Genomic DNA, 23,863 nt, shown 5'->3' on the forward strand with positions numbered 1-23,863 from the left:
CGTCACACGTGTTTATAGACTATGAATCAGTTATTGTTGACTCAATGATAAACCACATATCACGTCTCTTTGAAAAGTCCAAACCGCCCACTTCCAAGATGTTACAAGGCTGGAATATGTTTTGCAGTTTCATCAAGTTCGTGATTTGTCCGTGTTGTCATTGTTGCTAATGCAACACCCTAACTTGTGCAAGTTCTGTCATGGATAGTGAAGCAGAAACAACGAATGGGGTCCAAAATGTAGGACTGACGAGGTAGAAGCAAGACAGTAACACGAATAAATAAAACTAAGCGGGAGGCCATTTATTAACAAAAGGTAAAGGAACTTAGACAATTAACAATGAGTGTTGATGGTGTAAAGGAAGTACAGCAAAGAGAATACACAAGTACAAAAGTTAAACTACAAAATAAAACCGGAAACAAGCTAGTAACTAGAAAAGCACTCGGAGAGCGCAAACCTCCGCCAAGGGCGGTGAAAAGAAATCCTTTAACAATGAGTGATTAAAGGTCAATGAGCAGTGTTGAATTAATACCTATAGCCTACCTCATTAATACATCACTCAGCTGGGTTTCATATTGTCCTTAGGGAAACAAACATTGACTAAATATATAAACAAGGACATTTTAAACACCATATAATGTTAAAAGAAATTTAAATTAGGATTAAATAGTCCACTTCTTAACTCACAGATGTTTCATGGGATGTTTCCTTCCCATGGTTTCAGAGAGGGAAATTGCTGTACAGGCCTAAATGGTTTGGTTTTTTTTTTATTTTTTTATTATAGATTATTGGGCATGCAATGGTATAATAATGGTGGATGTGATAATGCCAGGTGAGATGGCGTGGACAACTTGGAATATAACAATTATTAGTATATTTATTATTGTCATTGTATAGCACTGCTGTTAGTTCTATTATGCAGTGCATTATGTTAAACTATACTGTATTCGTATATTATAAGATATTATGATGGCATATTATGAAGTATGTTGTTAACAATACTGTATACACTGTGAAAAGCAAAAGATGACTATATCTTCTTAACAACCCAGTGTAGAAACCAAAGTTGAGTGTTCATTGTGAGGCATCATTAAGTCCAATGCAAGAGAGAAAAGTACCAGAGAATATTCCTGCCAGCAGCCATTACCTCCAAGGTATTTTCTGCTTCCAATGATAATCATAATGTTTTATTTATTTATTTATTTATTTGTTTGTTTATTCAAGTCTAGGACATATTGATTTTCCCTCACTCGGAATTTGAGCCATGAACCTTTTGTCGACGCCACAGTGCTCTCACTGGTCGACGCCTTCCATCGTGCGTCTTTAAGACGAAGTCATGTGACTTTGTGGGAGCGTCGTCACACCCGGAAGCAAGCTGTCATTGCAGTGTTGTCATGGACGATATTTCTCTCGGTGGAAATGAATGATATTTTTAGATGGTACGGTTAGACCAGCTGAACCGTGAAACGTGTCGTTTGTCCACAGTGGGAGTAGAAGCCATTTAATGCCCGGAAAGTCTAGTCCAGGAAAACACAGCTACTGCATTGCGTCGTTACGCCCTGACTTTACTGAAAAATACAGAAATATTCCTGCAATTATTCAAATGCAACTTTTAACGGGGCTGCAGGTTTAATCTCATGTGGGATACCTACATTAAACTCGCAGATATTTAGATGGACATCGCACGCTGTTCCTCGTTTAGAGTCCTAGTTATGATTTTGCATCATTTTGTTTCGCACTGCAAAACAAACACATGTGGACTAATTCACCTTTTGGACTGAGACCACAGCAGTAAGACATGATGACCATGATGGCTTTTGGAGCGAAAGGAGCCCTTCTTAACTTGAGGTACACACTGCAAAAAATGAACTCTTTTGCCAGACTGAGATTGATGCAGAACCGGAACACATGTTTTGTTAAAAGAGGGCAGATTTTAAGCCAAGTACCCAAGGTTACACTGTTGTGTTGGGGTGCTGTCAAAGTAGCATCATGTACAGCCACATGCCAGGAAGCGATACTACCGACCCAGGCCCCGAACAGAAAGTCTCTTGCAAAAGTCCAAGTCCACAAATTCATGTTTTTCATTCGCCTCAGTTTCCGTGCATTGATTCTACTCCTCAAATTTGGTCCCCTTCTTCTCCTTTCCCCTTTGGCTCTAATGTCATCCAAGTTTGCATCATATTGGCTGGATGCTTTGCTGTGGGTGACTGAAACTTCAGGTCCTACTTTCATCAAGCTGGGACAGTGGGCCAGCACCAGGCGAGACATCTTCTCTCAAGAGTTTTGTGACCGCTTCTCCAGGCTACATGTCAAGGTGCGGCCTCACTCCTGGGCCCACACTAAACAGTGTCTTCGGAGAGCTTTTGGAGAGGGCTGGAGAGGGATGTTGGTATTTGAGAGCAAAGAACCTGTGGGTTCGGGATGCATTGCCCAGGTATACAGAGGCTGGGCCAAGATGGCCCAGGTAGAGGACCCAGCTTTCCTGTCAGTAATAGAGGAGATGGAGAAAGAAGACTTGCTAGAAGCCTGGGAGATCCCTGGTTTGAGAGGAGTAGCAAACAGTATTCAACATCTCTGGAGAGGTTATAAGAATGAGGTAGGCTGTGAGGAGAGAAATCGTCCAGATGGGTTGCATGAAGAGAGTAGCACTGAGGAGGAGCGTCTCATCCCGGTGGCAATCAAGGTTAGTCTCATAATCCCACACACACACCTGCATGAATTGGAGGCAAGGCAAGTTTTTCTGTGTAGCACATTTCATATGTAAGACAATTCAAAGTGCTTGACATAAAACATTAAAGGCATTACAGATGGTTGTTTGCTGCAAATGCTTTTCTCCATGTTTAGTCTGGATTCATGTCTGAACTAGTTGATATGAGTCCTTGGATCGAAAAGCTCTGCTACATTAATATTCTCTGAAGATATGACAGATGTGTTCTGGGCCCGAGCCATTCGGGGATATGTAAACAATCAGCAGGGTTTTAAAATCTGTCCTCTGACTAACTGGAAGCTGGTGTAAACATTTTAAACTGGTATGGTAATATAATCCTCTCTTAACAAAGTCCTGTTAAAAGACCATTTACAGTATTCTTCTGGAAATTAACCCATAAGTGAGCTTCTACTGGTCTTTCTGGTTGGTAAAAAGCTTCTTAGTGACAGCTTTGATGTGGCTTGTTGTCAACCCCAGTTGTTTACCAACGCTGACCCTATTTTCTTTGCTACCCAATATAATAATCTCACTTTCGTCTTCATTTGATTGTAGGAAATTCTCTTTCATCCAGGTGTTTATTTGCTCCAAAACACTTGACACAAGAAATCTATTAAACTCCACCTCAGTTGTCTGGCAACAAAGACACATAAAGTAGTGTATCATCTGCCTAACTGTGATAATTCATTGTAAATTTCTGTTATATTTGACCCCAAGAGACTATGTACAAGTTGAACAAAAGAAGTCTGTGGACTGATCCCTGGGGGACTCCACAAGCCATGGCCACTCATTCAGATTCATAACTGCCAATTGTAACAAAATAACTCCAGCCTTCACAGTAGGACCTGAACCAGATCAGGAATTGTGAAGGATATGATGCTGTAATATTATTTTTTTTCAAATATGTATTTAAGGTGGTCCATCCAGGTGTAAGGAGGCAGGTGGAGATAGATCTGTTGCTAATGAAAACGGGGAGCTGGCTTCTGCACTGCCTGCCTGGACTCAAATGGCTCAGTATGTTTGAAGTTGTTGAAGAGTTTGAGAAGCTAATGACCAAACAGGTAGGCTCTTGTTTAACTCGCACTGTGTAACTATAAACACATTTTATAGATTAAAATCACATAAGCTATCTTAAATTTTACTGCCGAAATAGTTATGTGTATTAACAATGTTATCACTTTGAATACATAAAAAAAAAAGAAAAATGCAAAAGTATGTTTTTTTTAAAACAAATATAATTTCATGGAAAGGTAGCTGAAGGTTCCTGATAATTTCGCTGAGCTAAGTGAACTATTTTTTAATGTTGAAGTCTTTTTTTTTTGTATTTGTTTTGTTTTTTAAAAGATTGACCTCCGATTCGAGGCCAGAAACATGGAACTATTCAGAGAAAACTTCCGTGATGTTGATCATGTCAAGTTCCCAACTCCGTTACGACCATTTGTCACCAGAAACATTTTAGTGGAAACATTTGAAGTGAGTACAGTAACTGAAGGTTTGGAGGCAACATTCAATTAAGTTAAAAAAAAAAAAAAAAAAAAAAAAAAAAGCCATATTAATTTATTTTTAATTTACATTTTTTAGGAGAGTGAGCCTATTTCTAACTACCTGAGCTCTGAGATTCCTATGGAAGTGAAGCAGAAAATAGCCAGAATGGGAGTTGATACTCTTTTAAAAATGGTAAGATACAAAAAGTATTTGTTCATGTGATTGTGTACATTTGAAAACGTGTATTATATTATACCACTTAAACTAGATGTATCTTCTTCCTGCTTCAGAACGTTGACCAGTCATGTTAATATTCACCTTTGTCTAGGTTTTTGTCGATAACTTTGTCCATGGTGATCTCCATCCTGGCAACATTTTGGTTCAATGTCGGGGGCCTCTTTCTGGTTCTTCTGATGTGGCTAGTATCTCAGTGGAGCACCGTGGGAAAACCACCCTCACTGACTTGTGGGATACAGTGGTGGTCAGTGTCAGACCAGATCCGTGTCCTCTACAACTGGTGCTCCTGGATGCTGGCATTGTAGCCCAGCTCAGTGAACATGACCTCGCCAACTTCAAGGCCGTCTTCACTGCTGTGGTGCTGCGTCAGGTAAAAAGAGTTATAGGTGTGTGTATTAAGTTCCCATGTTGAACTATGGTGGAATCAATGCCCATAAATACCATCATCGCATCAATAATGATGGGGCTTTGAACTAGTTTTATATTTAAACTGTTCATAAGATTTTCATTGAATTTAAATCTTAAAGCTCAATAATGAAGTTACCATAAACACTCAAATCCTCTCAAAATCCTTTAGTAATGGGAAAAATATAAAACAAAAGTAAATGTAATGCAGAGAGAACAATTGTGATTTGATCATTTTACAGGGTGAGCGCGTGGCAGAGTTGATTCTGAATCATGCACGAGCTCATGAGTGCCAAGATGTGCCTCAGTTTAAGAAGGAAATGGCCGAGCTGGTTGATCATGCTGTCAGCAACACCCTGTCTCTGGGGAAGGTACGGATTTGTGTGTGTGATGCCGGTTTTTGATTACAATGAATGTGATTAGAGTAAAAAGAACATTAAGTTCTCTCCTTGTCAGCTAATCTGTAATTATTTGTGTAAAGAATCCTGATTAGTCTCCCTGGGGTTCACATATAGAGCAATATTAGAAGAAATTATATTCAAGGAAATGAATTATGACATGATTTAACACCAGATACTTCTTAAAAGATAAGAAATAAAATTTAAAAAAAAAAAAAAAAACAGTACTGAAATACACACTGACTAACAACAGGAGTGTTTGAGTTTGTTTTATTGGTAATTTTATTATAATACACTCTGGCATGCATTTGCTTTGAATCAGTCTTCCTCTTGCCTTGTGTTATGATCCAGTAAGTGCCTGATTTTATAATTCACTTTAGTCCTATTCTGCATCCCCATGAATAATGAAAAAGTGTGAATTAAACACAGTTTGTAGTGCATTAAAATAATATAGGTTAAAATGATATGCAAATCACTGTGTTTTGTTTTCAGTAATATTTTGCCCAATGTTCCAACTTATTTAGAATTTCAGTATCACACTGCAAGAATCTTTTATGTTTGCCAAATAAAAATCCAATAATTGGAGGTATTTACAAGTCTAACCTGTCAGTGATGTTATAAGTGGAAGCCTAGCAGTTTGACGGCGTTATGCATGGATTATTGATATTGTCATTAATAATACCAGCTTTACTTTTACTATTTCTGTGCTCAACAATTACTATCCAAGTGTTTTTTTTTTCTTTTTGTTTCTAGATTCAAGTAGCAGACTTGCTCTCCAGGGTCTTTGGCCTAATTATCAAGCACAAGGTAAAAACATCACCAGTTTGTATTTATTTTAAGCTAAATGAGTATATATTTTTGGGTATTCCATAAATCTCTTGTCAGTCTTGTAAATGAAATAGGCTATACAGATAAACCTGCCTTATGTTGCCTAAATACAAACTCAAAACCAACTCTGAATACAATTTTGTTTTAATCGTACTGATTCAATGAGCTGTAAACAGAAGCTTTAGCTTGTGGTTCTGTATTGTGGAGCTTAATAACAGGTTCTAACTGAGCCATTGCTGTTTGTGGTGTGCTAACTAGTTGTTAACAAATCAAATAGCAGAGAAAAGATATTTGAGAAATTGCTAGATATCCCTGCTAGGACACCTGCTGCTGCATCAGGCTTGAAATGACATGAGAAGTTGTAATTTAAGACGACCCTAAGAAAAAAGGTTGATTTAAATTTAGCTGAGAAATGTAAACATTTGTCATGTTATTCAGGTAAAGTTAGTCATTTTCAAGAAATGTTAGTGTGCTAGTTGTCAATAGACGTCTTGTATTTTTATTTCATTTTTTAAATAAAGAAATTACGTTATGTTTTCATACTGGGCAACATGCCGATACCCAACAATGGAATGGAATCAGTGCATTTCAACTCCCTGGTTTAATTAAATTTCTCATTGATGAAATGAATGAAATGAAAAATACTTTATTAATCCCCAAAGGGAAATTCACTAAATGTAGGTGGTTGTCTGATGTAGGTGGTCCTCTCTTTATTTCTGTTTTTTTGTTTTGTTTTGTTTTTTAAAGGTCAAGCTGGAGAGTAACTTTGCCTCCATTGTGTTTGCCATCATGGTGCTGGAGGGTCTGGGTAGGTCACTGGACCCCAATCTTGACATCCTGGATTTGGCCAAACCCCTGCTGCTGAAGAACTGTACCTCACTGCTCTGATGTACGCAAACACATCTGAGGAAAAACTAATTGTTCACACACAGGCACTTACACAGTAAGTGTACTCACAAGCACTGTGCACTTAGAACTCATGTGTATGTCTCCCTAATGTACAAATTACAAGAAATACAAAAACAGATTTACATTTCAAAACACCAGCAAAGTCAAATTCAAGAAGAAAATTTGACTTTGGTTACACATCAACATTTTTTAAAACAAATGTATATTTAATAAAACACATTAGTATATTTAAATACAAATCTACATTTTAGGAAAAAAATGGCAAAATATTAAATACTTGTGTGATTAATGATACAAATCAGCAAATGGAAGCTCACAAACACAAATCCTACACAAAATGAAAAGAATCTCAACCTCTTACTGGAAAGGGAAAGTCTTAAATACCAGAAGTGACCGAGAGATGACCTCATCTTGTAGTTGAAAGACATGATTTGTAGTAGTCTCTAGAACTTTTATGTGAAACACTTTCTGTGCAGTTTGTCTTCAAAGAACCACCACTCATTTGTGGCATGTAGCCAAACTACAAATGATTTGTTTGAACTACATAATGAGATCATTGCTGGGTGCCTTCTGGTATTTGGGACATTCCCTTTCCATACACAGTGTCTTTAATCATTTGTTTCAGGATTTGTATTTGTGTTTTACCACTGGTAGATTTGCCTTAACAATTGTATCAGTGCTTAATAGTTTGTGAATTTTCTTCCTTAAATGTAGATTTTTAATGTGTCTTATAAACTGCAAATGTTCTTTCTAAATGTAATTTTTGCTGTTAATGTGTTTTGAACTTCTCAGCTACCATACTAATGTCATGGCAACCAGGTGTCTTCAGGATTGCAGTGCAGTATTCCAGCATGGATCACAAAGCATTTCCTTTACATTTCGGCAATATCTATGACATCATTGTGTTTTTAGTTTGGTGGATGTATCTACTTTTTACGTTTTATTTTAGAGTTTTGTCTTCTGTAGTCTGGAGGAAGGATGAACACTTCACCCATATAACTCATCTCCAGTACGGTCATCTCATATGTGCTTTACATAAAGCACTTCTTTCAGTGTATTGAGTGTTGGAAAATGATTCCATTAATGTTTCACCCAGAGACCATGACTGTAGTGTTTAGAAGATAAAATTTACCTAGAATCTATAGTTTATACTTTTAAAAATGTATTTTTACTTTTAAAGACTAATGTTAATCTCAGGATGTCTTTTATTGCATCTTAGGAAATGTTTAATGCAACCGTTTTTGTTTTAGTGTGTATCACAATGTGTACAATAACATTTGTTCTCATGCACTACATCGGACAGCTGATTATTGTATTTTAACTCTCTTATATGGTGGGAACGCTGATTATTGACATCAATAAAAGGGAATCATTCCTAAAATTGTCTTTGTTTCTTTTTTCTTTTTAACTCCAAGGTCTGTAACCTCAAAGGTGCTTTTAAAAGGAGAAAAATTCATTACATCAAAGGCACTGCATCCATTCATTTACAATTTTATTAAATCTGTCAATGAAAAACACAGACAAGACGCGAGTTTGTCAATGTCATCAGGAAGAACAGTCAGCATGGCTGAACAAGTGAGATCAGGTGGTTTTGGTGAGAAAAATAAAATAAAGAAAATAAAAGGGGGAAAAAAATAAAAAGCCAAAACATCACATACCCTTTATTGCAGAACCTTTTCTTTTTTTCCCCATCACCATCAAGAGTCCAGCTCAATCAGAGCAGCACTGTTCAAGTAAAGAGGGGGAGCGCTGATGACAGTGTAGAAAAAAAAATAAAACTTTCAAAAATAACAGTAGTAACAATGAAAAAAACAAACAAACAAAAAAAAAACATCTCTAACAGACAAACACAATCACCTCAGTATAAGACATTTTTTGTCACGGTCACAACAACCAGAGAAAAGTTGTTTTCTTTTAATTCCTATATTTTTCATGAATTAAATAGTTTTTAAAAATATCTCACCATTTACTTATACTCATCTTTTTTTTTAATTTATTGCGAAAAATAGGCAACTGGACTAATTGTGATGATTTGAGTTTGGTGTGTGTGTGTGACAGAAACAAAGATTAAGTAGAGAGATACAGTGGAACGTCTTGGAGCGTTGGCACCGAGAGCAGCAGAGGTGTGTGGCGATGCAGTACTCCCATTCAGCCACCAGGTAGCACAGTTCAGTCTCAAGCGTTTCCTCCGGGGTCCAGCTGTAGCTGCCTGGACCAACCCCGGACATACAAGAGGAAGTCAAGTTCTGCCAACAATGGCCTCAGAATGATTTATTTTACTTTTTTTGGGAATGATGCTTTTGTGTTGAAATGCTGTCCACGGTCATTTTTGCGTTGCCAAATCTCAGTTCTATGTACAAAGGTTTCAAATCCCTGAAGGACATTTACAAAGACAAGTGCAACCTCCATGTGACCATCTCCTTTCTGGAGAGGCTCAGGGATAAAAGGGTTCCTCTAAAGGGCAAATAAGGGGAATAGTACCAATCGTATCTGGTAAACGTGCCACAGTAGGAATGAATAGAATTGTTTTTGGGAAAGAAAGTCAGGAATAAAGGCAGCGGATCGGGATGTAGGAATGTCAAAAGGCTGACAAGGAAACTGTAAATTGGCGATCCTCAGAGGGGGCACAAAAATGTCCTAACGGAAAGTCCAAGAGATGTCATGAAAACAACAAAATGTACAAATAAAAGTCTCAAATGTTCATCTGTCATATTCCTTCATGCCGATCCATCAGTCGCTCCATGCATTTAGGATAAGTCCTTACAGACCAAGGGATCTCCTCCATATTCAAAACTGATTGTGTTTCTATTTTCAACTTATTCATTTGCTCACTTTTTCTGTCTGTGTTTATTAGAATGGCAGCTTTTAGTTGGATGCACCTCATGTAGTCCTTTGAGGCGGTCCCAGACAGGACGATAGAGCAAGGGGGGTTGGGGAGGGGTAACGTGGGGTGAGAGAAGCTTTTTGGGACTGGATTCTTGGAAGAAATCAGAGTGTAAACTTTAAGTCCGAAGTAGGTGCTTCTTCCAGGTTTAGGTTGGGCTGGAAAGAAAAGTGAAGGATCTATGTAGGCAGATCTTGAGCACAGGCACATAAGCTCATTCTCACACAAAATGACATACTCACTCATTTGTCTTTGAGGCCCTCGATTAGTTGTGGTCATGGAAGATGGAGCTCTGGGCCATCAGCAGTGCAACAAGGCTGCTTGCTAACTGTACTTTCACGTTAGTGAGAGGATCAGCAGCTGGAATCGGCTCATGACTGAATCCTAAAAAGTGCTAATTTAGAAAGAGAGATGCAGCAGAACGGCCGACATCCCGACAACTGAAGAAACAAAGAAAGCACAGAGCCTGCATTGTCCCTTTAATTGAGAGGGAAACATCCAACCTCAAATCATTGGATTCTTTATGGGAGATAAAGATCCATATGCTTTGCTGCGTTATCTCCATGAGCTTGTCTTTACATTCCTCTGGAGAAAGGACGTATTGTCAGGAGTTAAGCCTAGTCGGGTTAGAACATAATGGATGAGTGGAAAGGGGCAGGAAGGAAGAGTTTCACATATTCATCTATTGGTTTTCAGCTTTTCTCCACGTTGTGGTTCCGCAGGCTGCCACCAGAGAGTGATATTTGGACTGACGGTTGTGGGGAAAGAAGAGAAAGGGGTGACTGGTCAGAGTTTGTGGCTACGAGTTGAGCCAGGGGTGGTTCAGGCATTCGCTGGCTGAGGCCCTCTTCTCGGGGACCATCTCCAGCATGGGCAGAAGAAAGTGAGTGAAGTGTCCGGCATCTTCGTGCGACCAGCCATACTTCTCCACCAGCACATCAAACAGCGACCATGGCTTCAGCTTGGTTATATGCCGCAGCTCCCCTGCAGAGGGTCACACGGAGCAGAGTCAGTGATGGCAGAGGAGAACAGAGAGCAGAAAGGGTTAAACAGCTGATCCACGCAAAACACAAATAAGAATGGTATTTCTTTCTTTGTCTTCTTTCCAAAAAGTTGTAATAATAAAGTTGCAATAATAAAAAAAAAATTCATAAATTAATGTAACAAGTAAAACATTAAGAATATGTGACAGTAATGTTTTACAGCATGATTAGGAATAAATGGGAAGTCAGAAGTTATGCATGAATGAAAAAGTGTTGTGGTCTTTGACCATGTTGATTGCATAATTTTACCTTTAAAAAAAAAAAAAAGAATCAATTTGTGATGCTCACTGCATTACAATTGGAACAACTAAGCAGTGGCATTTCCACAAATATAGTTAAAGCTTTCTCAAAACATTTAATAAAATATTCATAGATATTGCTGTTATTAATACACCTTATGTAACATAGGTTGAATGTTGATAACATCATATTATCTTAGCCAATATTACAGCAGATTTTTTTAAAATTTAAAATTAATTCAGCTGGTTGTCTAAAACATGTGACTTTTAGTGTAACTGCTGGAGCTGGTACTGGTATCCAGAACAAGTTTTTAGTTGCAGTCAAAGCTTCTCATTTTTTAAAGAAGGTTCCGGTGTGAAATGATGCAGAAGACGCAGGAAGTCACAGCCATTATACCATTAAAAAATATTATATCCTTCAGCATAACGCACTCCATACCTTATTTTTTGAAAGCAAAGTAAATAATGTTTATCTACAATTCCAATTATTTTATACAGTCATACCAGCAGCCAACTGAGTAGATCTGTTACTGTACAGGAGCAGTAAATGAGATAATCTGTTTTCCTTGTCTTTTTTTGGGATGAAATATTCCTACAGGGATTGTCCATAAAAATTCAGTCTCTGTGAGACTAAATGAGATGAAGTAAGAAGTTTTTGCTTCTCCATCTTTAGCCTAATGGTCTAACATAAGTGCAGACCTTTTAACAATCTAACTCACATCTTTCCAGAGCTTCAATGTATTTTAAACCTCTAAAGTTACCTTTTTTCTCTGTTGATTTTTACAGAGGAAAAGAAAAAATGTTGATGCAGAAATTTTAATCAAGCAAGCAAATACAAACATGGATTAATTTACCAGAAAAATAATAATAATAATAATTGGGTACTGAACTGGTCAGTATTGTGCACACCCCAGCCACACGGCAGCTGGTTTGACTAATTACTTCACGTCTTTTTATTTAAGGATTTGATAAACAATGAAGTGCTCTAATGACAGAAGTCTTTGCTAAAAAAAATCACAATGACAGGATTGGACAGATGTAGACAAATATGTAGAGGTAATGGAGAAGAAGAAGATGTTATTCGTTAGCTCAGGCTGGGGGCAGAAATCTGACAGAGAAGAAAGACAGTGTGAAAGACTGATTTACGACGGGAGCAAGCAGGAGTGAAAGTCCAGTTCAAACCACAGCTACCATGGTAACCCCTTTTCTCTGCATAAGATGGGGGAGAGAAATATGTTTATCAAAATGTCTGTTCCGTCGGATGAGAAATTCATTAAGATGCGGTTTTCAGATGTTAGTTCTGATGACAACATGAGCCCTAACAGATTTACTTTTTTACTCGACATAGTGCACTCTACATTCCTTCAATCTGAATTCTTTAAAACATTTTGTCCATTTTTAAAGGTCATAAGTATCTAGATTTACATAAAAATCTGTATGAATTATGAAAAAAGGGTGACATGGCTGCATGCCAGTATTGTACAGCTGAAGGCTTTTGGCAGACAGTAGAGGCTCAGAGAGACGGAGTGAGAAAGTCAGCCTGGATTAATGGTAAATCAGGAGATAAAAGGGTGAACATTGAGACGTCAAGTGCAGGCTCAGGCTGTGGAGAAAGACGACATCAAAGGCAGAATATTCAGATCTCATGACACATTATGAAGAATATATGAGCAGAAAGGATAGGAGAAACAGTGAAACTCAAAAGTGAATAAATGAGAGCATGCAGGGGTTATCAGCTGTATCAGACACAGGTTCATACACTTACCAAGCTCATAGCTGAACAGAGCCAAAGAGGAGTGTGGCACGCTAAGGAGAAGCCTGATGCATGTATTGTTTAGGAACTGACTAAGCTACCAGTTACATAACTTAACTGTAATGCTGCTACTTTTGCTAAACCCTGCCCACCACATTTGAATTTTAAAACGCTCAACACGTAGAAAATAAACACTTTATCTTGTTAAGTTGCCCTTTTTTGGACATAATTTAACAAACCGGAACATTACCAAGAACCATCAACAAGCCCATCATATATCCTTTTATTCTCTGCAGGAGTGTTTCTCAGGGAAAAGCTCAGCTGTGCAGCTGGTTGTGACACACCAACTAAGTAAGCACAGCCACCAGTAAAGGAGCATAGAGCTGCTTTCTTAGTTTCCACATGAGCAGCTGCTTTGCTTTTTCCACCATTGTTATCTTCTCACTGCTGACAATAAATCTAAACTATCTCAGCTGCAAGCAGAGCGTGCCCAAATGCTCTACTTTTGGCTGCTAGTACGACTAATAGAGCATCAAAGACATTCAATTTCGAAACCAATGTCTTAATTTGTGGAAAATAGTGTAAATACTGAAGCATAGTTGTGTTAACTCATTCTGGCCTGATGTGACATATGAAGACATTTGCCATCAAGTCTGATGGAAAGTCAACATTTCCAAGACGCATGATCAGTTTTTTCTTATTGACAATGGATGACAAAGGGTTAACTTTTCATGAGGTTTTTTACTCCATGTTTATACTTTAACAAGAGAAATAAAAGGCAACAGTGGCAAATTAAATTTACCAGAGGTTTTATTGTTTCCTTCTTAATTTCAATTAAATTCTTCTGCGTGTCCATTTTCATTGTTAAACGAACAAATCCATATGAAACAGTGAAGCAAAGTGGCTCAAGTTAAATCTCACCGAAACTGAGCGAGTTTGAAGGCTAATTCCTGTGCAGGCCATTAACAAAGAGCAGCCATAGTGGCAAACACAATCCTGGTGCGAGTTCAAGCAAGATTATCTAAATGCAAGAACACATATGTCCAGAACATCATAATGTTATACAGAAAAATAAAAAATAATCACACAACACAGCAAAACCACCTCTGTGTCCCTCCAGTCAACTGAATATAAACTAATGTTTTTTAACTTGGCATCAGGTCCACTTTCTGGAAAAAAAAAAATGTGGAGTGTGTGTGTCTGCAGATTGATAATTGGGTAAAATTCTAAACTTGAGCTATTTTTTCCATTAAATGTAGGTTAAATATGTTTGGACAACATAGTTCAGTGAAAACATATTACTTTCTTGCATCCAGGAAAAATGGAAAACCCCAACAATGAATAGATTTTAATTATATCAACATCGGAAAATATCAATTTTATCATTTTTAAAATCAGTCAGGTGCAGAATATTTGGGCTCATCTTGGCGGTAAATAAAAACTTACCTGAAACGTTCTTAACGTTTAGCGGCGTGTGTAAACTTTAATACGTCATGACCACTATTTGATGCAGGTTTTTTTGTCACCATTGCTAAGATCACTATAAAATAAAAAAAAATAAATACAGCTATCCATTTGGCCGAGTCCTACACCTAACCAGCCACTGTCCACAGAGCCGTTTACCTTTCTTGGAGAAAAACTCTCGGCTGTACTTCCCGGCAGCGACCACTTTGCGTGGGACCTTCCCAAGAAGCTCCATGATCAAAGCGATGTGGTCTGCCCAACATCACATGCATCACAAAGGGAACAGGCACGGTTCAGCGTTACAGCATGCACACACGTCAACACACACACATACACTGGCTGTTTGGTACTGACACACACTGCTGCCCTAAAGGCACAAACACATTCCCAGACTGGAGACTAAGGCAGCATTTTTCTTTTTGTTGTCATCGCTTTTGTACTTGTCAAATCTGTTCATTTTTATTCTCATTTATTATGAAATGTCTTTTTGTTGTTGTTTTTTTCACCAAATCATTTTGCTTTAAATAGTCTGCATGTGTCCATTTTTGTCCCTCTCAGGCTTCTGTGTGTCTCAGTCCCACCAGCTCTCTGGCCAGCACTACCTCTTCTGTTGAAGAACTCCCGGGAATATTTTCCAGAGAGTGCAAAGTGCCTCGGAATACAACCCAGCAGCTCTATGATGTGGGCTATGTGGTCTATGGAGGAGAGAGGCATGAGGGCAAGAAAGGGGAGGGGAAAAAAAAGGTTCCAAAAAAGAAGAGGTGGACAAATAAAGATGGAAAGAAGTGATGGGGAGTATTGAATCAAACAGATTAAATGAAATGAAAATAGTTTTTTTTTTAAAAAAAAAAAAAAAAAAAAGGGGTGGATTGTGGGTAAAAGAGTAGAAATGGATAGAAAATTATGGAGGGGTAAGGGAGGGATAAAAAGACAAGGAAGAGGAAAGAGAAAAAAATACAGTCACAGACAGTAAAGAAGAAAAAACTGTTAATAAGCTATGCCCCCAAAGCAGAGTTGAAGAAATGTGATGAATAAAAGTGAAAATGCACTTGAATTAAATGGACTCTTAATGTGGCCTCAGCGATGGGAAATCAAAGATGCCCCTCTAAAAATCAGGACGTTTGCATAAAAACTAACACTGACTGTATGAATCATGCACTAGGGAGCTTAACTGTTTGTCACAAGCACTGAGAAAAATAACACAATGAGTCGAGTGAGATCAAACAGCAGTGGAAATGGAGTGATCAAGGAAAGAAGTGAGAATGAGGGTGTACAGTTTGGAAATGTGCTGATTTGGAAAAAAAAAAAATTTACTGACTGGTGTTTATGTGCAGGCGTAAGGACATTTTACACAGTAACATGAACTATGTGACTGTTGTGTGTATCTATGACACTCAAACACTTCAGGGTTTTTGCGAGCAGTGGGGAAAAGATGAGTGGAGGCATAGCAGCAGAATTAAAAGTCAGGATTTCCAGCTGGCAGAGAAAAGGGGGATTCAGGGAGGAGGATGGCTAAACTAAGGGCATTTCTGGGCTTTCTTACTGTAAAGCCATTTACAACAAAATACATTTTATACTTCATTTTTTTTCTCCACTGTTTGGATACACTTCTGGAAACAAAAGTCCCATTTTTATGAACGACTATCATAGAAAAGAAATTCACTATAATCATTGTAACTGAATCTATCAATAGTACTTGAATTTTCATGTAAACAATGGAAAAAAAAAGTTGTGAAGCAGTGATTTATCGCATGTAAGACACTTTGCGTTTAACATTTTCCCAAACTGTTAATTATTTATTCATCATCTAATCAAGATCCGAATTACAGTGTTAATGTACAATGTTTAAGCATGTTTTTTTTTTAATAGAATCAAGAAGAGAAAAGTCTAAACACTCACCCTCATCGCGGGAGTAGTCCTCTCCAGAGTGAGGCTCAAACAGGTAGTCTCCAGTGGCCAGTTCAAATGCCTGATAGAAGATAAATGTACATAAAATACAATAGAAAAAAACTGTTTACTGTGTTATGTGCTGTATATATGAATTTGTTTTCCGAACCATGCAAGCAGTGCTCCAGATGTCAGCAGGAGTACTGTAACCAGCTCCTATCAGGACCTCAATAGAACGGTACTGTCTTGTCTGGATGTCTTCTGTAAAGTGCTTATGCTGTTGATGAGAGGAAGGAAAAAGAAAAAATTGTTTCACCTAAGTTTTAACATACATAAATAAATATAAAGTAACTATGATGTACATAGCTAATTTTTTATCCATCATTTTTCAATATAAAACCACAATTATTTCCCTTTTTTTTTTAGGTCCTCTTTATGCACATTTCTATTATTTTATTTGAATGGTTTTGCATAATTACTATGTGTATCTTTTGAATAGGATCACAGATGGTCTGCTTTGTGTTTGGATTTCGCAGCGCGCCTCCTGCCTCTGCATTTGGGTCAGCAGTCTATCTAAAACTTTCTGCTGTACACAGAGACCCTCCGCAAAAACAACCAAGTAATTTGATCACAGAGTAACTTGGTTTCAGTAGGCTTTTTCCCTTCCTCTTCTTCATCTTCTTGTCTTTCTTCTTCCTCATTAAAATATCTCATCCTGAGAATCTGTGAGACTTGGACTAGCTAAATCTCCTAGAAAGGTTTCGCATTGGACTTATACGTAATTATAGAAAACATAACAAAGTTCTACACGTGTCTTGTCTCCATCTGGGCAGGTCAGGTTGCGCCCCTTCCAGAAGATATAACAAATACAAAATCTAACTTAACTAACTATAAATCCATGTTTGTCTTGAGATTAAATGTTTGCAGACATTGAACTGATTAAGAGCAAGAAAGATAATTTACATAAAGTGATCTGCACTCAATTCTGGGACATTTCTAGTGAGAGTTGACTTGGACTCTTGATTTGAGGCTTGTATAAAATCTTTTATTTTCAAAGTGTTTTTTAATATTTTGTTTTTTCGTCATGATCTTCTGCCTGTCTGATGCAGTTTCCCCATACATAACACTGACTTAACATCACACAAACATTGACATCTCTGCAGGTACAATCAAAACAATAGCAGCACCGCTCATGACATCTGTTGCTTTTGGTCTTAAAAATTTGATAAAAAGATTAATACAAAAGCAGCAAACTGCAACATCTGTGATGATAAAATCCAGGATGCTGGATCTACCACTTCCACCTTCATTCATTCCAAAACACACCTGGAGAGGGTTATTCAATATAAAAGTTAACGTTAGCATCTATGCTAAGCAACAAGCTATAAGCCACAGTTCAGTTCAATTCAGCATTATTTGTATCACGCCAACAATGTCATCTCAGGGCACTTTATAAACACATCGATTGAAGCCAATTTATAATAAATAGGCCAGATAAGGAAAATCAACAGACTGCATCAAATCTTGACTTTGATCCAATCCCTCATCTTGAGCATGGACAAGGTGACGGTGTAAACGTTAGCTTGTTACTACCTTTGTACTGAAATAATAATATCAGATAGGCTTCACTCAATTTGTTTAGAAGAAGAATAAAAAATTTACTGAACATAAACCAAGACTTTGCAATAATGACATCACACTGGGACCAAACTAGTTAGTTATTGGACTTGTAAGTATTAGTTATTGGACTTGTAAGTATTGGATCTACTTTCAAATATTGTTTTTTTTTCTTAAATTTACTTTAAAAAAGTCAAGTATTTCCAGTTTTGTTTTTCTTTTGAATCAGTAAAGCAAAGAAGCCCTGCGATGGACTGGCGAGCTGTCCATAGTGTACCCCACCTTTTGCCAAAAAGACTGCTGGGGTCCAGCTTCCCCGTGAACCTTAAACAGACTAAGCGGTTAGAATAATGAATGAATGATAAAGCAAAGAAGTTTTGTTTTGTTTGTATTTTTATGTTTATGCTGTTATTAAATTCCGGATAAAGGGTGAGTACGGATTTTAAATTCCTTCAATGTGCAGTGGACCAGAGGGCAATCATAGGAAATTACTATTTACAAGTAAAATCGACTTGACTTGATTGGATTTGCAAAAAAATGACTTGTGAACATGTCTGGTTACATGGGTCAGGAGAACTCTTTAAGAGACATTTAGACCCCAGACAAAGTTCCTTCAAGTAGATCCATTTTGACATTAAGGCAGAGCTGTTCTGATAAATTGTCAACCTCTGCCTAACTTGAGTTAAAGATTATTTGGAAAACTTGGTGTAGAAAATGAAGTTAAAGATTGTTTCCAGCACAAGTTTTCTATCAAGTCTGATCCTTCTTGAAGTTATGATGTTGACTTTCCACCTTTGCGGTCTGATGTTGACATTTAAGTCCAAACATGTTAGACAGCTGAACCCTTCAATGCGCCCTACATTGAGACATTTATTGTATTTTTCACGCATGTGAAAACTCTGCTCAGATTTATGTATTATGTAGTGTGTTCTGACACTCATTAGCAGAGTTTCCAATGTTACCCAGACACATTCCAGACAACTGGTTTAAACTAAAGGCAGTATAAGTAATGTTGATGTCTGTAATCCAGTAGAAGCAGAAGGAAACCTAACAGGAAACAAACTACGAGGAGGAAAAAGACGAGGACCGCACAACCAAAAGAAGAAAACAGAGACAGCTCTGCAATAGAAATGTCTTTCATCTGGGATATCTGGGATATCATCTTTGGGATGGGTGGATGTGAGTTTGGTCGTGGTCTCAAACTGGTGAGAAACACCTGGTGAGTCTTGTTATCTTCATCTTCCAAAGTCAGAAATAGCATTTGTAGCATCATTGTCATTTACTGTAGAGCTTATCAAGTACTCTTCAAGACACTAGCAAGAATATTGACTTTTCTTTTGTTTTGCATGCTATTTGAAGTTGTTTTTTAAACTTTTACTCTGGTTTATATGGACTTTTTCTTACTTTATCTCCTAAATTCCATTAAGAAGTTATAGAAAACTGACCAGTGCGTCCTGCATGTATGGTGAAAAACAACTACAACAAAACATAAACCAATAGTTTATGTTTTGTTTATGTTTAAATAATTAGAAAGTTTTAAAAAGAACGATCATAAAAAAGCTAAACTAGATAAACATACAAAAAAAAAAAAAAAAAAAAAATCAATGCATGTGTAATCATCTTGTGACTTACCACCCAGCAGGCATTTCCAAGGTCAGCAATTTTGACTCTAATAGACTCAGCATTGCGGGGGTCCAGTGGGTTGATCAGGAGGTCTGCAGCTCTGGCCCTGACTGGGTTAGGACAGAATGGGACAGTTTACACACATTGTCAGTGGAAACCAGGAAAGCCTACACAATAAAACATATAAACTCTAATTACAAAAATGTTCAGTGTTTTTAAGGTAATAAGATGGAAAATTAACTGATGCTTAATCATCAGTGAAAAATAAGCTGATTTAGATGACAGATTTAGAAAACACAACATCAAAACACTGTGATATTATTCATTCATTATTCATGTTATGTTGCTCGGTCAGTTTGCTTTAAATCTAAACTGGAGCTTGACTTTGTTCTTTCAAATTCTCATAAGTATTAGATTACAATATTCTGGGCAAGTAGCCAGTATAATTGTTTAGACAATATTAAAGCAAGCAGATTAAAGCAGATGAAAGGAACTGATGGGCAGTATCCTCTCTGCAAGAGCACAATCGTTTTTGTATTGATGTATTATTTTAAAATAATAGGTTTTCAGACATACTTTGTAAGGAAAGAACAATGTAAATACATTAATGGAAAAAAGGATAAAAAAATTTCTTTTGAAACAGATTAAAACTATAGAGAAATAAAGTGTTAATGAAATCAAATGTAAATATTGTAAAGTATTAATAAAATTAAACCTGGCCTTTAATAACCTGCATGTTGATACAACACTGTCAGTAAAACTAAGTATGATGCAGTCACATCTTATATCACCAAGTTTTTCCAAATCTTCAACAAATTAGTGTTTAATTTACATATTTAAAAAATTATATTAATGTGGTCATTTATCATAGAATGGTTATGGAGACTTCTTAATACTTCATAGGTCAGAAAAGGATTTAGCAACTACATGGTAGTTGCTGTGACATTTTGGATTAGTTTTCCAGTTCTACATGAATTTACCAGGATTAAACTGTCAGTACCTGGGATGACATAAGGGTGGCAGAAGCATAGCTGCAGATCTTTAACCAACAAATAATGCTGATCCCTAAACCAATGAGAAATAGCTTTTTAGATGAAATCAGGAAAACGCTGTTTAACTTGTATTAAACAATGTGTTTAAACCTGCAGCCTGTATCAGAAGGCACCACCGAAGGAGAACGAGGTGAAGACAGTGCTCTTGAAGTGAAACAAATGCAAACTGCACCAGACACAAAGACTTATGGAATAAGGACAGACAAAGAAATGCAGAATTTGCTTGCATGTTTCATAGCTGCTGTGTATCATGTCCACAAGAAAGACTGTTTTTAAATATATACAGCAGTAAACTTTATTTTCTTCATGCTAATCCCTATTTGTGATGAAAAACCATAGACTGTATACAAAGAGATGGACGGAGCCTCCGTGACGTCACCCATAGGTTTCTGAAGAGCTGAATTGAAGCTCGGTGGGCGGTTCCTACCGTCGCCATGTTGGCAGCGTCATGCGCGTCGTCTCGCCCGGAAAATACAAATATGGGCAAAGAGGTGAAGCTAAGAGGGGAGCCGTGAGTGTCATGGCGGATGATTGACATCGAGCAAACTCTGAGGTTTCTGTGGCTAAAAGCTAACCAAGCTAACCCCGAGATAACAGGAGCTAACCAGCTAACGGAGGTAAGCGGGCTAAAGCTACGTCACGTTGTTAACCGGCTAAAAACCGCGGTTGTTCTACGTTCTTCTAACTTGAAGCCGGAGATTGGTACCTGTCAATCAAAAGGACCCGCCCCTAAATATGCCGAACTTTGAGATTAAATTACTTTTAAACGGGCGAGTTAGACAAAAATTCACTCCCCCCCACAGTTGTCATGAAGGTAAACCTGACCTATAAACTGAAAATGGATTTTTTAACCAGGCTGTAAACATGTTTATTTCTGCCGTGAAGTTGGCCTTTTTAACACGAGAGTCTATGGGGATTTGCTCTGTTTTGCAGCCAGCCCCTAGTGGATGAAGGGAGAACTGCAGTTTCATGCTTCCGCATAGGCTTCACTTTTTACCGCCGGAGGTTGCTGCTTGTGAAAAACAGGCAGTTTTTTTTTTTCTTTTTTTTTCTTTTTTTTATGAATGAATGACATTAAAATCAAATTAGTATTACCTTCATGATACCTTTAAAAGTATAGCTGAACTTAACTTGGAGACACTGTACTTCACACAAGTTTAAGCAACAAGGACATTTTTTTTCTTTCAGCAACCTTTAGAAAGACTGGGCCAATAATCGTGTATTTGGAAGAAAAAAAAAATCTTCCCAAATTCCAGCAAGCTCAATAGGCAGGTGAATGGGCAGATTGGGCAGATGAAAAGGTATCAGCCACACCTACATATACTATAAATTTTACATTGAGTCAGAAATAAAAAGCAAGACAATTTCATCAAGTTGTTTGATATTGAAAGCATGAAGTTCAGGCACCATGCAGTGTCTGAGATGCACTATAGATAGACACACAATCGAGCTCTCAGTGTGCTGTGGCATATGGATTCTCAAGATAAGCTGACACCATATGGTGATGCCGTCAACAATCATACCGACTCCTGGAGCCCATGAATGTAGCATAAACATGCTGTCAGCTCATGTGATGTCACCCTCTAAACTCGATTCAGGAGATAAGAGAAGCTTATTTGACCTTCTTCTTAAAAAAGATTCAAAAGGAAAAATCTCCTTTTTATTTTTCAGTGACTCCAGTGCTCTGCAGTGCTACGCAAACTTGTACATTACTGAACCAAAACTGTACAAGCACACATGGGAGGATTATGTTTGTTGTCTTATCACTACAGTGAATACAGTGGATATTGGGGTGTAAGATAAATAATGGTTTATTGCTGTATGTGTGTGAAATAGTAACCAAAAGCTCTGAGTAACTCTGACCAGGAGCTCATTTTTGTAGCCAGATGGCTTGATATGTCTGAAAGAGGAAGCCTTATGGAGTGCACCTGAGCACATACCAACTGTGTCATGACACAGAGCAGACAATGATACAAGTGAGAACTTAGTGACAAATCCTGTATAGGCATTTCTCACCTTTGGGTGTGTCTCCTGTGCTTGAGGATGACACAGTGCGACTACGGTCTGCAGCGGGGCTATTGGGTGAAGGTCCAGCTCCGATGTCTGCCGTTCCAAGGGAAACTGGGTTACCTGGCTCTGGATCCAGGGGCAAGTCAGGGAAGAGGGGCATTGTTCCCTGATGCCGGTCACTGGAGCCGTTGGTCAGCCCTGGTTCGGCTAGGTCACCATTATACATCTCATATCCAGAGCTGAGAGAGAGGTCTCTGTCTGTGTAACTGAGCTCGGACTCCACCAGGGGGCAGAGGAGAGGCTCAGGGGTGGGTGAAGGAGGTGGAGGTGTACCAGGGTTTTGTCGGAGTCCCTCAGAGCCCAACAAAACATGTCCATTGGTTTTAGCCAAATTAGTTTTGTTGTTGTGGGGTTTGATGGGAGAGGTGCTGTCTGTGAGGAGGTCCGCTGTTGTGTCATCATCCTCATCTTCCTCTTCTTCACCATCCTCCTCCCCCTGTTCTTTCAACACTGCTTCCTCCTCTACCACTGCTTTCTCTTCCTCCTCCTCCTCCTCTTCCTCTTCCTCTTCTTTATTTTCCTCTTTTGGCTCCTCTGTCTCATTCTCCTCAGTCTCAGCCTCTTTATTCTCCTCTTCCCCTTCTTTTTCCTCCTCCTCCTCCTCCTCCTCCTCCTCCTCCTCCTCCTCCTCCGCCTCCTCCGCCTCCTCCTCCACTACCTTTTCCTCTGTCTCCTCCTCCACATTTTCATCCTCTGCCCCTTTTAATCCCTCCTCTTCTTCCTCCTCCCCCTCCTCCTGCTCTAGCTTTGCCTGTGTTGAATCTCCATTCCCCTCCTCTGAGGAAGGAGGAATGGGGGCATCCTTTTCAGCAATAGGTGTAGGTTCCTCTTCTTCTTCCACCTCCTCATTTGGGTCATCAGCAGGGATGTGGGGTGCCTCACTCTGTTCCTGGGGAGGTGCCGCACCTAATGTTAAGAGAGGAGCAGAAAAATGGTAAAGGCAGGAAGTGGGTGGGAAGGGGACATACAGTAAAGCACAGTCAAATACAGCGTGGGCAGAGAGAAAGAGAGCATGACAAAAGGGAAAAATGTTCAAGAAAAGGAGGCTAAAAGAGAATATGTGGATGAAAGAAACAGAGGATGAAGAAAGGAGACATACAAAGTATCTTTTTTTGTTTATTTTTTTGCTGATTTTGTGAATCAGCCTGGCTTTCCATGCACAGTAGGACAAGTGTGGGCAGAGTGGCTGAAGCAGATCCACATCCTTTTCATTCATAAACAAAATGCATAGACCTGCATTATGCAAACGCACTAATCATAATGCT

General features: G+C 38.3%; 2 protein-coding genes across 4 annotated transcripts in view; one reads left to right on the forward strand and one right to left on the reverse strand.

Annotated features, from left to right (window-relative positions):
• Positions 1-1,432: 1,432 nt before the first annotated feature.
• Positions 1,433-8,227, forward strand: adck2 (aarF domain containing kinase 2). 2 transcript variants are annotated; one of them, XR_013771496.1, is made up of 9 exons: positions 1,433-2,683; positions 3,619-3,765; positions 4,049-4,177; positions 4,286-4,381; positions 4,518-4,796; positions 5,074-5,202; positions 5,983-6,036; positions 6,805-7,000; positions 7,759-8,227. XR_013771496.1 is itself a non-coding variant. In XM_079248769.1 (8 exons), the coding sequence occupies exons 1-8, from the start codon at positions 1,799-1,801 to the stop codon at positions 6,943-6,945; spliced, it is 1,860 nt and encodes a 619-aa protein (XP_079104895.1). In that variant the 5' UTR covers positions 1,433-1,798; the 3' UTR covers positions 6,946-7,033. The 2 variants fall into 2 exon arrangements, 1 of the variants encoding a protein (XP_079104895.1); XM_079248769.1 differs by lacking the exon at positions 7,759-8,227 and having other exon boundaries at positions 6,805-7,033.
• Positions 8,228-8,522: 295 nt separating this feature from the next.
• Positions 8,523-23,863, reverse strand: part of srpk2 (SRSF protein kinase 2) — a 51,082-nt gene continuing 35,741 nt past the window's right edge. Inside the window, exons 10-16 of one of the 2 annotated variants that reach the window (XR_013771720.1) lie at positions 22,545-23,504; positions 19,486-19,586; positions 16,406-16,513; positions 16,249-16,318; positions 14,509-14,601; positions 10,093-10,834; positions 8,523-10,008 (exon numbers count right to left, since the gene is read on the reverse strand). Coding sequence is in view for 1 of the 2 variants with exons in the window: in XM_079258896.1 (XP_079115022.1) it covers positions 10,650-10,834; positions 14,509-14,601; positions 16,249-16,318; positions 16,406-16,513; positions 19,486-19,586; positions 22,545-23,504 (1,517 nt within the window). In the remaining variant the exon portion in view is untranslated. Of the gene's footprint in view, positions 10,835-14,508; positions 14,602-16,248; positions 16,319-16,405; positions 16,514-19,485; positions 19,587-22,544; positions 23,505-23,863 lie in introns of both variants that reach the window. The other variant, XM_079258896.1, reaches the window with a different exon arrangement.

Source organism: Telmatherina bonti (genome assembly GCF_933228915.1).
Source record: "Telmatherina bonti genome assembly, chromosome: 2".
Taxonomy (NCBI): domain Eukaryota; kingdom Metazoa; phylum Chordata; class Actinopteri; order Atheriniformes; family Telmatherinidae; genus Telmatherina; species Telmatherina bonti.